The sequence below is a fragment of the Oncorhynchus kisutch genome, linkage group LG1 (genome assembly GCF_002021735.2).
Source record: "Oncorhynchus kisutch isolate 150728-3 linkage group LG1, Okis_V2, whole genome shotgun sequence".
Taxonomy (NCBI): domain Eukaryota; kingdom Metazoa; phylum Chordata; class Actinopteri; order Salmoniformes; family Salmonidae; genus Oncorhynchus; species Oncorhynchus kisutch.
In genome coordinates this window covers 18,036,792-18,049,757 of record NC_034174.2, presented here as the reverse complement: position 1 = coordinate 18,049,757, position 12,966 = coordinate 18,036,792, and the positions used below count along the sequence as shown (strand labels likewise).

Sequence of the window (12,966 nt, the reverse complement as noted above, 5' to 3'; positions counted from 1 at the left end):
GTTGGAACTGTTGCTCACTTTAGTTTATACTGATGGCTAGTTTTCCATCTGCTCATTTCCCTGTCTATGAACTTGAAGTGACAGTGGGGACAGGGGAAGAGCTGTCAGAAATAAATGGAATATCTTATACGGAGAGCTGCCTACGGATCAATTCCCTCCCCCCCCAAAATATAAAATAATAATAATAATTTTAGGAACTCAGTCGGGGTCTCAACTTACTGTTGAGAGTTAGAATGGAATACAGAAGATGCATGGTAGTTGACATTTGGTTGTGCATCAGCAGTTTTCTCTCAATTGTTATGTCAGTCACTGAGAGTCACTCAATTAGCCTATGTCAACTACCATTTTTTAGATTGGTAAGTTAGTCTAGCCAGCTATCTAAACTTGTAGTAGTCATGGGTGAATTACCAAATGGGTGGTACACCATTGATTTTATTAGTGACTCTCACTCAAATATCAAATTAAAATCTGCAAACATTTCTCTCCACCCTATGGCAAAATATGTAGAATTGCAGGAAATCAGCTGTAAAACTGCACATTTTTCTCTCCGCCCCATGACAAAATTTGTAGAATTATAAAATTGCAACATTTTCTCTACACCCCCATGGCAAAAGACAGAATTTGTTTTCCCTTAGGTCCCCCAAAAGGCTAAGCTAGACTCTGACTGCATGTGTGGGCATGAATTTGGGTAAGCAGACCCGCGAGCCCGTCATGATGAGTTCAGATTTTTTGTTGCCCCCACCCACATCAAAGTTGCCCATCCCTGTGTTATACCATCTGCGTCTGCTTACATGTAAGAGATTTGGCAGTCATGCTTAGATACAGTGGTGGAAAAAGTACCCAATTGTCATAGGTTCCTGTCCTGCTAAGCATTCAAAATGTAACGAGTACCTTGTGTTGTTAGGGAAAATTAATGGAAAATCCTATACAATATTTTCTTTAGGAATGTAGTGAATTTAAAGTACAATTAGTCCAAAATATAAATAGTTAAGTCAAGTACAGATACCCCAAAAAATTACGTAAGTAGTACTTTAAAGTATTTTTACTCTAGTACTTTACACCACTGCTTAGATATCCTTTTTTCTCTAGTAATGCCCCATGTGTATTGTTTACTGCACTTTTGGAGCTAGGTACATAAGCATTTCACAACACCTGTGATAAGACCTGCAAAATATGTGTACGCAACCAATAACATTTTGATTTGATTTGAATTAAAACCAACCAACACCCAGCTTTTGAATTTCAATATGAACAACAATCGGCACTCTGAATAGGTATATGTACATAGTCTTCAGTTGGAGAAAGTTTTGTTCCTCTAGATATTTTCCAGGATTGTCAATGTTACCCCCCTGAGTAGCAGTGCTCCAAATTATCTGACGTTACCCTTCCTCCCATGAACTTGTGATGGATGGTGGTGCTGCCAGTGAGGAGTTGGCCCTGTCTGCTGCCTGACGCATGGCTAACTGATGGATTAGAGGGCCGCTCTCTCACTCAATACCGCCTTCCCTTGATTATTATTTCTATTGATTCTTTATCGGTGATTATGTACAAGATGCACACCCATAATTCATATGGATGAATAGCTTGTATATACAATGTTTCTGAGTCACAGAGGTGCCACTTCAAAGGTCATGATTTCAATGTGATACATTGTTCTACAGTGTATTATTGTTTGACTACAGAGTTAGACCAAAGATTTACCAATAATAAGCTATGGGATGTATTTGTTGTCAATGAATATGGAAATATGGGTCTAGATTAAAACTATGTTAGTGCAGACATTTTTATACATACTGTATACATTTTGCCACAATACAGTCCTCAGTCGTTTTTAGTTTGTACTCACAGAGTACAGCTGTATTTCTCTCACAGAGCATGTGCAATTATGCAGACAGATGTGCTGTTTTTTTACTTCCGTTTTTTCATCTTTTATACGAGCCCCCCGCATCCAGAGATTTGAGAATCCTACTAGAGTTGCTAAACATGGTGTAAAATTCCAGTAACTCCTGAAGGATTTACATGAATCCCTCGTTTAAATGCAAATATTTCCTGAACACTACTCTCCAGCTGTTGTGATAATGTGAATAGAGGGAGTACGGTAAACGGAGTTAATTAAGTGTAAATAGCTACCAGCTATATTCTGGCTTTAGAACTTTTTTACCTGCGTAGACTGTATGCAATTGCATCAGATGTCATGTGCTTGTCTCCCCTTTGTGGCTTTAAACGGTTCTTCTATGATAAGAACAAAATGAAAGTAAATTACTTTCATTACTGTACATTTGAACCTACGTTTTTTAAACCTACGTTATGGTGTTATGTCAGCTACAGTTAACCCCAGTTACAGTAAGATAAGCGTGAAAAGAGGAATCTATCTTTCAAGCGAAATGAACTCCCCTGTGAAACGAAATGCATACTTGCAAGTTTTGTGTATGTGTGCCATTGGGGATGTATATGCAAGGCAAAATATTTAGGTGCCTTTGAATGGGTATGGTAGTAGCTGCCAGGTGCACCGGTTTGAGTGTGTCAAGAACTGCAACACTGCTAGGCTTTTCACGCTCAACAGTTTCCTGTGTATCAAGAATGGTCCACCACCCAAAGGACATCCAGCCAACTTGACACAACTGTGGAAAGCATTGGAGTAAACATGGGCCAGCATCCCTGTGGAATGATTTTGACACCTTGTAGAGTCCATGCCCCAACGAATTGAGGCTGTTCTGAGGGCAACTCAACATTGGGAAGGGGGTTCCGAATGTTTTGTACACTCAGTGTATATTACTTTACCTTAATTTCTCAATAAATCGTGGGAAGAGTAGTTCAATACCAACATTTACAAGGCCTGCCTCTTTTATTGCGACTGAGATGAAAATTATTAGGCATATCTCTTGAAGGCTGACTGCATGCTTTCATGCTTTCTTTTGAACAAAAAGTGCCCATGTGCACAGCTGTGTGCTCAGAGGAGCATGCATTTGGTCAAGTCTCCAGCACTGTCCCCTCTGACCTTACAGGCTTTTCTTGAGGCATTGGCTGTATCATTCTGTAATAAGTATTTTGGCTGGGATCTTCAGGACCTTTTTGCAACAATGGTTTGTTTGCTCTGCTTCTGATTTTAGGACGGGAGGGGGCACAGTTTGATTTTAGCACTATCATTATCTCTCTCTCTATGTGTGTGTGTGGGGGGGGGGTTGCGCGCACATGGGTGTGTGCATGTGTATTTTATCGGGATGATCAAACATAGCCTCCTGCACTGGCAGTGAAGTGGCCCCAGTACCGCTTCGTGTTACTACAACGGCTTTTATCCTAAATAATGCCCAAAAATATACTTTGTAAAATTTACTCAGCACCTTAGATGTCCAATGCTTTTGTCCACTTTGTTCCTTCAGGCTCTCTATTTCCTAGGCTCTCTGGGGCTTTTATCTAGCACCCCATCCTGTGTTGAGATGAAAGAGGGTGGCAGTGTCACTCCAAACCTTTTGTTACCAATCCCCTGGTTCCCAGATTGGACCACTATAGACAAAGAATTACCTCCATGGGCCCACATGTATGGGACATCTGCAAGCCATTCATTAAAACTGTGTTTTGATAGAGAAAAGTCAAGGAGTCTAGACTTACCAAATGAGGAGTTCACTTCCAGACAATAAGCCCAGTCAGTCAGTCAGAGATTCATGTTTTATATCATATTCTCTTTTACCTGTAAAACTGTCTAGAATTTAATTGTGCAATTTGAACTGCCATAGCACATGAAACCAATTTGGATGTAGACAAATGTGTTCAGAATACTATTCAACATCAATTATTCACAAATGGAATTAACTTTCTACTTATTTCTATCAGTGTGCGGTTCAATGGTATCAGAAAATCATCTCTCTTTTTTTAGAGATTAGTTCAATTGCTGAGGTAGATGCATATAGCTAATTGACTCTTAATTGCCAAATCTCACATTCATCTGTGAGAAATTGCAAAGAATTGCTTTTCTTAATAGAGCTTAAGAGTCTCAAATAGCTATTAGCAAAAGTGTGTTCCTGGGTTAAGAGGAGATTTATGTTTGAAGAAATAATTAAAGCCTGCCTCCTAATCGACTTGTCCCATAACCAGTATGACATATATTAGCTGACCTTATAGTCCTCTTAATAAATCAGTGAGCCCAGTAATTTTACATTTAAATCTGCTCCTGGAGCAGAACTAACAGCAATCTAGTTTGAAAGCAGGTTTGGTTGGTTGCTTAGAGAGATGCTCAGGACTTTCCTTCAAGTCGCCCTGGAAAGAGAGAGCTTTCATTCCAGCATTGATGCTCGAGGTGACATGACAATATGGAGCATATTACAGAGGTTAATTAAGGTTAATTAATCCAATTGGAACAATATGTGCTCTTAAATCTGCACCCGTTATCAAATAAATGTATCTTTGTTCCCAGTGGTAGAAAGATACAGTATGAATGTATTTTGTGTCACCAGCTGTCTTTCTAAATTTGGCCATTTTTATGTAGACAGGCTTCATTTTAGCCACTTGCAGTAAGTTACCACACTGCAAAAAATGAAAATCTTACCTACTGTAGACTTCACCTAGATTTTTGTTTATCTTGTATCGAGATAATTCAGTCAAAATTACTTGTTTTTTGTTGATTTAGCTTACCCTGAAAATGCCTTTGTCTTGTATTAAGATATTCTGACTTGTATCAAGCTAAAATATTGGCCTTGATAAGACGCCAGATAATTTTGCTTATTTTGACCTACAGTAATAAAAGGCTTGATACAAATCAGAATATCTTAATCCAAGACAAATGATCTTGATGCAGTTTCTGGGTAAACTAAATCAACTCAAACAAGTCATTTCAACTTAATTTCATCAATACTGTGTCATCACATATAAACAAAATGCAACATTCAGTACACTACAACAACAACAAAAAATATTACCAAGTTTTTTTTATCTTGTATTGAGGTAATTAACTCAAAAGTTACTTGTCCACAAGCTCGCTGCTGTTTTGTCTTTGTGAGATATCTACAGTACCTGTCTGTGCAGCTTTTATTTCTCCAAACTAATGTATCTGTTTTGTGGAGCTGCTCCTTTCATGTCTGTGGTAGCTGGGGCATTATTCCAAATTGAATCACTGCTTACAACCTCTTGAAAGGCATTGAGAAGTTCCTATTGCAATGTATTTATCCAGCTCCCACCCGAGACTCCTCTACACACTCATCCATGAAGACTGTTCTGTGCTCCCCGAATTACCTTTACCCAGATCTGCTGGGCAACAATAGCAGGGAGAATTGCAGGAAGCTGTTGTGACCTGTTATTGTTTTCCATCAATTGTCAAGCATAAATTAGTTTCAATAAAAAGGTAATTTTAGTTTCTAAGCCATTTTGAAATTGCTTTGTAATGTTTGCGGTAGTAAGAGTGATGAAAAAACCCACAATGGAAACCTGATAACCACTGGAGCCATTAAAATCCTTCATGTGTGACTTGGGCTAAGCAAAATACTTTCTGCCTACTGGAGCCCCATATTGATTTGGGCCTTATTGGTTTTATCCACAACACTTTGGGTCCAATATCGACTTTTTAATGTTTGTGGACTATGAGTTCATAATTTCAGATGTAAAATTACATGATCACAGTTATTTTGCCGTCTGCCTCAGCTGTGATATTTTTCCGTCTGGCTCAGCCGTGCTACAATGATCTAATCTAGTGGTGATAACATTACATGTGGTAGTGATTCCTATATGGTTGCACAGTGTTGTATATACTGTTTGATACCCTTTCGTCTTATTTCCCGTCTGTTTTTCTAGTATTACCTTATAATTGATTATTGCATTGTTGGGTTTTGAGTTTACAAAAAAAGGCATTTCACTGTATGCATGTGAAATTAAAACTTGAAACTATTAAAAATCTAAAATGTAGTACAAGAATGACTTTTACTGCATGAAGCAGTAATAATCATCCTCAACGCAAAAGCTTTCACAGGGCTGAAATGTTTCAATCTGTTCAGCTTTGCCCTAGACAAATGCATTTTACTGCAATGGGTGGCTTCATAGATAGATTATTCTTTGTGTTTGGGGATTTTCTGATGAAATCAAACTTGGTTTCAGCCCAATGACACGCCTTTCTTTCTCCCTCAATTGTATTGATTAATGTAGTCATTAAAATTCTGTTTTTTGATAAGATGTTATTCCTTAATCGTGTGAATTTAGAATGCTTACTGTGTGCAGTGTTCATAATGTTTGGAAGATAGACATGTTAGCTTCCATCTTTAGACAAATGGTAGTTTTCATCAGCTTTCTGTTCACTTGGCATTATTGGTGACAATATTCTCACATTGAGACTTGGGTTCCCGCAGTAAACAGCAGTGGTGTAAATTACTTAAGTAAAAATACTTTAAAGTACTACTTAAATATTTTTTTATTTTTGACAACTTCTACTTTTACTCCACTACATTCCTAAAGAACATATGTACTTTTGCTCACATACATTTTCCCTGACACCAAAAAGTACTTGTTACATCCTCCTCATGCAGGACAGAATTTTAGTCCAATTCACGCAACTATCAATTTAACCCGTTGTCCTCCCTACTGCCTCTGATCTGGCAGACTCACTAAAAATAATACTGACTTTGCTCTGTCTGTCCGCAAATAAAAAGGAAATCGTTATGTCTGGTTTGCTTAATATAAGGAATTTGTACTTTCACTTTGTACTTCGGCTCAAGTTTGACTGTACTTAAAAGGAAAATTAAAGGAAAATACAGACATCATTGCTGTATGACGCAAAACACAATATCATATGATGCAAAATGCATCATATGGGGATGATTTTTGTATTTTGAAAGTTACATGTCCTGAAAACTTGATTGCTGACGAGCAAAACATTTGGGTACTATGTCAATAATGGACTAATATAACAAATACCAAAATATAGTTTTTGGGTGGAATTTTCCATTAATTTGTTGTAACTCCCATCCCGTGAACGGGATCGTTGTCATCATCTGACACTAATTAGCATAACGCAACGGACATAAATATTACTAGAAAATATTCCTATTCATGAAAATCACAAGTGAAACATATTGAAACACAGCTTAGCCTTTTGTTAAATCACCCTGTCGTCTCAGATTTTCAAAATATGCTTTACAGCCAAAGCACAACAAGCATTTGTGTAAGTTTATCGATAGCCTAGCATAGCATTATGTCCAGCTAGCAGCAGGTAACTTGGTCACGAAAATCAGAAAAGCAATCAAATTAAATATTTTTCCTTTGATGAGCTTCGGATGTTTTCACTCACGAGACTCCCGGTTAGATAGCAAATGTTCCTTTTTTCCCAAAATATTATTTTTGTAGGCGAAATAGCTCCGTTTGTTCTTCGTGTTTGGCTGAGAAATCGACCGGAAATTGCGGTCACGACAACGGCGAAAAATATTCCAAATTAGCTCCATAATATCGACAGAGACATGGCAAACGTTGTTTATAATCAATCCTCAAGGTGTTTTTCAAATATCTATTAGATAATATATCCACCGGGACAATTGGTTTTTCAGTAGGAGCGAGAGGAAAAATGGCTACCTCTGTATTTTACGCAAGAATCACTCTCAGAGCCATCAGGTGACCACTTGCGCAATGTAGCCGCTTACGCTTATTCTTCAACATAAAGGCGTGAAACTACGTCACAATGCTATATAGACACCTTGGGGAATACGTAGAAAAATTCATCTGGTTGATAGCCCATTCACTGCTCAATAGGGACACATCGGAACGCAGAGCATTCAAAACATGAGTCACTCCGAATTGGATTTTTCTCAGGCTTTCGCCTGCAATATCAGTTCTGTTATACTCTCAGACAATATTTTTACAGTTTTGGAAACTTTAGAGTGTTTTCTAGCTGTCAATTATATGCATATTCTAGCATCTTGTCCTGACAAAATATCCCGTTTACTTTGGGAACGTTATTTTTCCAAAAATGAAAATACTGCCCCCTAGTCACAACAGGTTTTAAGTACACTTAAAACCAGATACTTTTAGACATTTACTCAAGTAGTATTTTACTGGGTTACTTTCACTTTTACTTGACTCATTTTCTATTAAGCTATCTTTTTTTCAGCTTAAGGTTGTTTCCCACACCCAAATGTGTATACTTACTGCACAAGACAATGCTCCATTGTGACTATTCATCTCCAGCTAAATACACTTCTCACCACTTTTCTTTCTGACCAATGTTTACTTTCGATAAGTTGGATGCATCAAAGATGAGATTTTCAATTTTGAATAAAAGAGTCAGTCTTTCCTTTCTTTTGATTTACATAATGCCTATTGTTTTTCAGACTTGGGGAACTTCAAGACCCACCGAAGAAACTCAGTGTCAGTTCGCGAGGGACAGGGGGTGGTGCTGTTGTGTGGTCCCCCATCTCACTCTGGAGGTAAGAAAGCAAACACAGACTCTTTGCAGTGATAACTGAGCAATGCTATTTCACCCACTTGTCAGGCTATACCATCTCTCTCTCTCTCTCTCTCTCTCTCTCTCTCTCGAACACATTTAAACTTTTAAAACAGCTGTCTTAAGAAATGTCGAAGGCTGAGGCATCAGAAATGGAGAGTGGGGTTTCCAGACAGGCATCTCCTCTCTGCAGCTTTCGGCTCCTGCAGCTGCTTATCTTACTCTTTCTCATGGTTCTAAGACCGTCAGCAAGTGTTAGCTTGCCAAACTGCCCTCTGGAGAGACAGGTATTTGTGTGCCACTAGCCTATAGCTCACTAAGTTCAACCAACACCCTCATCACCAGCCTCTGTGGGGGGCCAAGTGATCTCCAACAGATCTTTCCCGGTATCCAATAGATACTATAGCTCAAACATTATCTTCTTCTGCTAACCATGGGGGATCAAGCCATTCTTCTCTCTAGGGAGTTCTGTTTTCTCTCCCTAACAGCCTTGAAGTCCCACCTCTCCTTCTCCTCATTTATTGGATTTATGTGAGTGCCTCTCAGGCCTCACCCTCTCTGTGCCTTCCATGGTCCTCTGTAGCTCAGTTGGAAGAGTATGGCACTTGCAACGTCAGGATAGTGAGTTTGATTACGTAAAATGTAAGCACCACAGGAGGGTGGTGAGGGGAGGACTGCTCATAATAATGGCTGGAATAGAGTGAATTGAATGGTATTAAAACATATTAAAACCATGTGTTTGATACCATTCCATTAATTCCCTTCCAGCCATTACAATGAGCCTGTCCTCCCCAATTAAGGTGCTACCAGCCAGCTGTGGTATGCACGCATAACTATAAGTCACTTTGGATAAAAGCGTCTGCTAAGTTGAATATATTATTTATATTTTATAATTTCCTATATCAGTGTGATTACTTGTATTCATTAAGAGAGTAGAATGTGTATTTGCAGCTTATTACTGGTGTTGACAGTGTTTCTCAATTATAAGCACTTTATTAGCTTCATATCCAAAACATGTTTTCTCATCAAATTACCATTGGTTGGTGTTAGTTTCTTTCACACTATAAGCGCATCAGAACTGAGAATTGTAATTTTCAGTTCTACTGAATATCTTTACATGATGAAACAGTGTAATTCATTACTTTTTAAAAGCAAATTGAATTTGTGTCTAGTTTCCATGGTGAAGCATACAGCATGTTGCTTCTGTTGTGTTTTCTATTTGATGTCACACAGATGTTCATCAGTTGTTAACAGGTCAAAGGAGAAAATGAATTGCTTTAGTTCTCACCACTTCTGAGGAAGTGAATAATACTCAGAGGTGAAGAGGATAACTTTGTATTCCCTATAGCTGAAAATGGTGTCTGGTGTTACTTATTCAGAAGCTTCCTACATGAGAAAACAATTGTTGTGAAGGCTGAACTTTGAATACAGTTTCAACTCACAGTAATTTGCTTTGGCTGTTGAAGAAAATAAAGTGTAAAGCTATTGATTCAAAATTTTAAAAAATTGAATTTATCTTTTGAACATTTGTACCCGCTCAATATTTCTGAAATATCTGAAATGAATGTGCAGCCGACATGACAAAGTTTGACAAATAGACTTACAAAGAAAATGTTTTCTTGTTATTTGTGTATGTGAATATTTCTGTGAGAAAAAACATGTAGAAATTAAAACAAGGCATGGAATTATATATTTCTGTGTTCTGTCACAGTAACACCATTATAATGACAGTGCATTTTCTCTTGCTATGACTATAAGCATTAACTGCTACTGTAGGCACACATCTGTAAAAATAGGGTATCCACATATTTCCAATCACTTATGCGCTATCATTTTGGCTGTCACCTTTGTCTCTTGGCACATTCTGTCTTGTTTTGGCAGATGGATCAGATGTGATGGCTCCCATCTCTTTGAGAAACAATTAAATGTAACACCAGCTTTGCCTCGCCCATTCAAACCTCTCTCACAGATGTCATAAATTCACTTACTAGCCCTGCAGTGAAAAAAACAGTACAGTAAGGCAGCAGTCAAAATTGTTACCTGGAGAAAAATGGGGGAGGACCATGCTTGGTGCTGCCTAAGAAGACATGTCACAGGCTTCCTCCAAAGAATGCAATATCTGTGCACGAGATATAGAGCGCTTGCTACTGCTGGAATTGATTTGAATAAAAACGATATGTTTTTTTGCCAGCAATGAAGCTATTTATCAGCGCTATTGACCTCACAATAAGCCATATTCAAGTTATTTATATAACTTACATTACTATCTGTCTCTGCTACGTAAAGCCCTGCCTTATCTCAGCTCACTGTTCACCATAGCAGCACCCACTCGTAGCACGTGCTCCAGCAGGTATATCTCACTGGTCACCCCCAAAGCCAATTCCTCCTTTGGTCTTTCCTTCCAGTTCTCTGCTGCCCATGACTGGAACGAATTGCAAAAATCTCTGAAGCTGGAGACTCACATCTCCCTCACTAGCTTTAAGCACCAGCTGTCAGAGCAGTTTACAGATCACTGCACCTGTACTTAGCCTATCTGTAAACAGCCCATCTATTTACCTACCTCATCCCCATACTGGTATTTATTTATTTATTTTGCTCCTTTGCACCCCAGTATCTCTACCTGCACATTCATCTTCTGCCGATCTACCATTCCAGTGTTTGCTATATTGTAATTACTTCGCCACCATGGCCTATTTATTTCCTTAACTTACCTCATTTGCACTCACTGTATATAGACTTTTTGTTTTCTTTTGTTCTACTGTATTATTGACTGTATGTTTTGTTTATTCCATGTGTAACTCTGTGTTGTTGTATGTGTCGAATTGCTACGCTTTATCTTGGCCAGGTCGCAGTTGCAAATGAGAACTTGTTCTCAACTAGCCTACCTGGTTAAATAAAGGTGTTCTCAACTAGCCTACCTGGTTAAATAAAGGTGTTCTCAACTAGCCTACCTGGTTAAATAAAGGTGTTCTCAACTAGCCTACCTGGTTAAATAAAAGTGAAATGAATAAAAAAGTAAAAAGTATGAAGCAGCAGCTGTGGAGATGGACAGTACATGGGTGTTGAAGGTAGGCTATTCAAGAAGGCCTAATTGATTTAAACAGTCTTTATTTTAGACTAGGCTACTAACAACAAGAGGGCTTTGTGTTGAAGCCTATTTATTCCTATTCAGGAAATAAGAGCTAGGCCTACTTGCTTGACAGAAGCACACACACACATCCTTGGGTCGCTCGTCTTTTCTGTTCGCTGCAGCTAGCGACTGGAACGAGCTGCAATAAATACTCAAAACTGGACAGTTTTATCTCAATCTCTTAATCTCAATCATGGACACTCTTACTGACAGTTGTGGAGCTTTGCGTGATGTATAGTTGTCTCTACCTTCGTGCCCTTTGTGCTGTTGTATGTCCCCAATAATGTTTGTACCCTGTTTTGTGCTGCTACCATGTTGTGCTGCTGCCATGTTGTGTTGCTATAGTACCATGTTGTTGTCATGTAGAGTTGCTACAGTACCATGCTGTGTTGTCATGTGTTGCTGCCATGCTATGTTGTTATCTTAGGTCTCTCTTTATGTGATGTTGTGTTGTCTCTCTTCTCGTGATGTGTTTTGTCCTATATTTCTATTTCATTTATATTTATTTTTAATCCCAGCCCCCGTCCCCGCAGGAGGCCTTTTGCCTTTTGGTAGGCCGTCATTGTAAATATATGAATATGAATATTTGCCTAGTTTATTTTATTTTATTTTTTTATTTTACCTTTATTTAACCAGGTAGGCAAGTTGAGAACAAGTTCTCATTTACAATTGCGACCGGGCCAAGATAAAGCAAAGCAGTTCGACAGATAAAACGACACAGAGTTACACATGGAGTAAAAACAAACATACAGTCAATAATGCAGTATAAACAAGTCTATATACAATGTGAGCAAATGAGGTGAGAAGGGAGGTAAAGGCAAAAAAGGCCATGATGGCAAAGTAAATACAATATAGCAAGTAAAATACTGGAATGGTAGTTTTGCAATGGAAGAATGTGCAAAGTAGAAATAAAAAATAATGGGGTGCAAAGGAGCAAAATAAATAAATAAATAAAAATTAAATACAGTTGGGAAAGAGGTAGTTGTTTGGGCTAAATTATAGGTGGGCTATGTACAGGTGCAGTAATCTGTGAGCTGCTCTGACAGTTGGTGCTTAAAGCTAGTGAGGGAGATAAGTGTTTCCAGTTTCAGAGATTTTTGTAGTTCGTTCCAGAGAACTGGAAGGAGAGGCGGCCAAAGAAAGAATTGGTTTTGGGGGTGACTAGAGAGATATACCTGCTGGAGCGTGTGCTACAGGTGGGAGATACTATGGTGACCAGCGAGCTGAGATAAGGGGGGACTTTACCTAGCAGGGTCTTGTAGATGACATGGAGCCAGTGGGTTTGGCGACGAGTATGAAGCGAGGGCCAGCCAACGAGAGCGTACAGGTCGCAATGGTGGGTAGTATATGGGGCTTTGGTGATAAAACGGATTGCACTGTGATAGACTGCATCCAATTTGTTGAGTAGGGTATTGGAGGCTAT

The 12,966-nt window shown here is 38.7% G+C and overlaps 1 protein-coding gene across 3 annotated transcripts in view; it reads left to right on the top strand.

Moving 5' to 3' along the window:
- Positions 1 to 12,966, top strand: part of LOC109877366 (contactin-4-like) — a 219,870-nt gene that overhangs the window by 98,238 nt on the left and 108,666 nt on the right. For all 3 annotated transcript variants that reach the window (XM_031791209.1, XM_031791254.1, XM_031791153.1), the window contains exon 5: positions 8,301 to 8,396. In XM_031791209.1, coding sequence (XP_031647069.1) covers positions 8,301 to 8,396 — 96 coding nt within the window. The remainder of the gene's footprint in view (positions 1 to 8,300; positions 8,397 to 12,966) is intronic.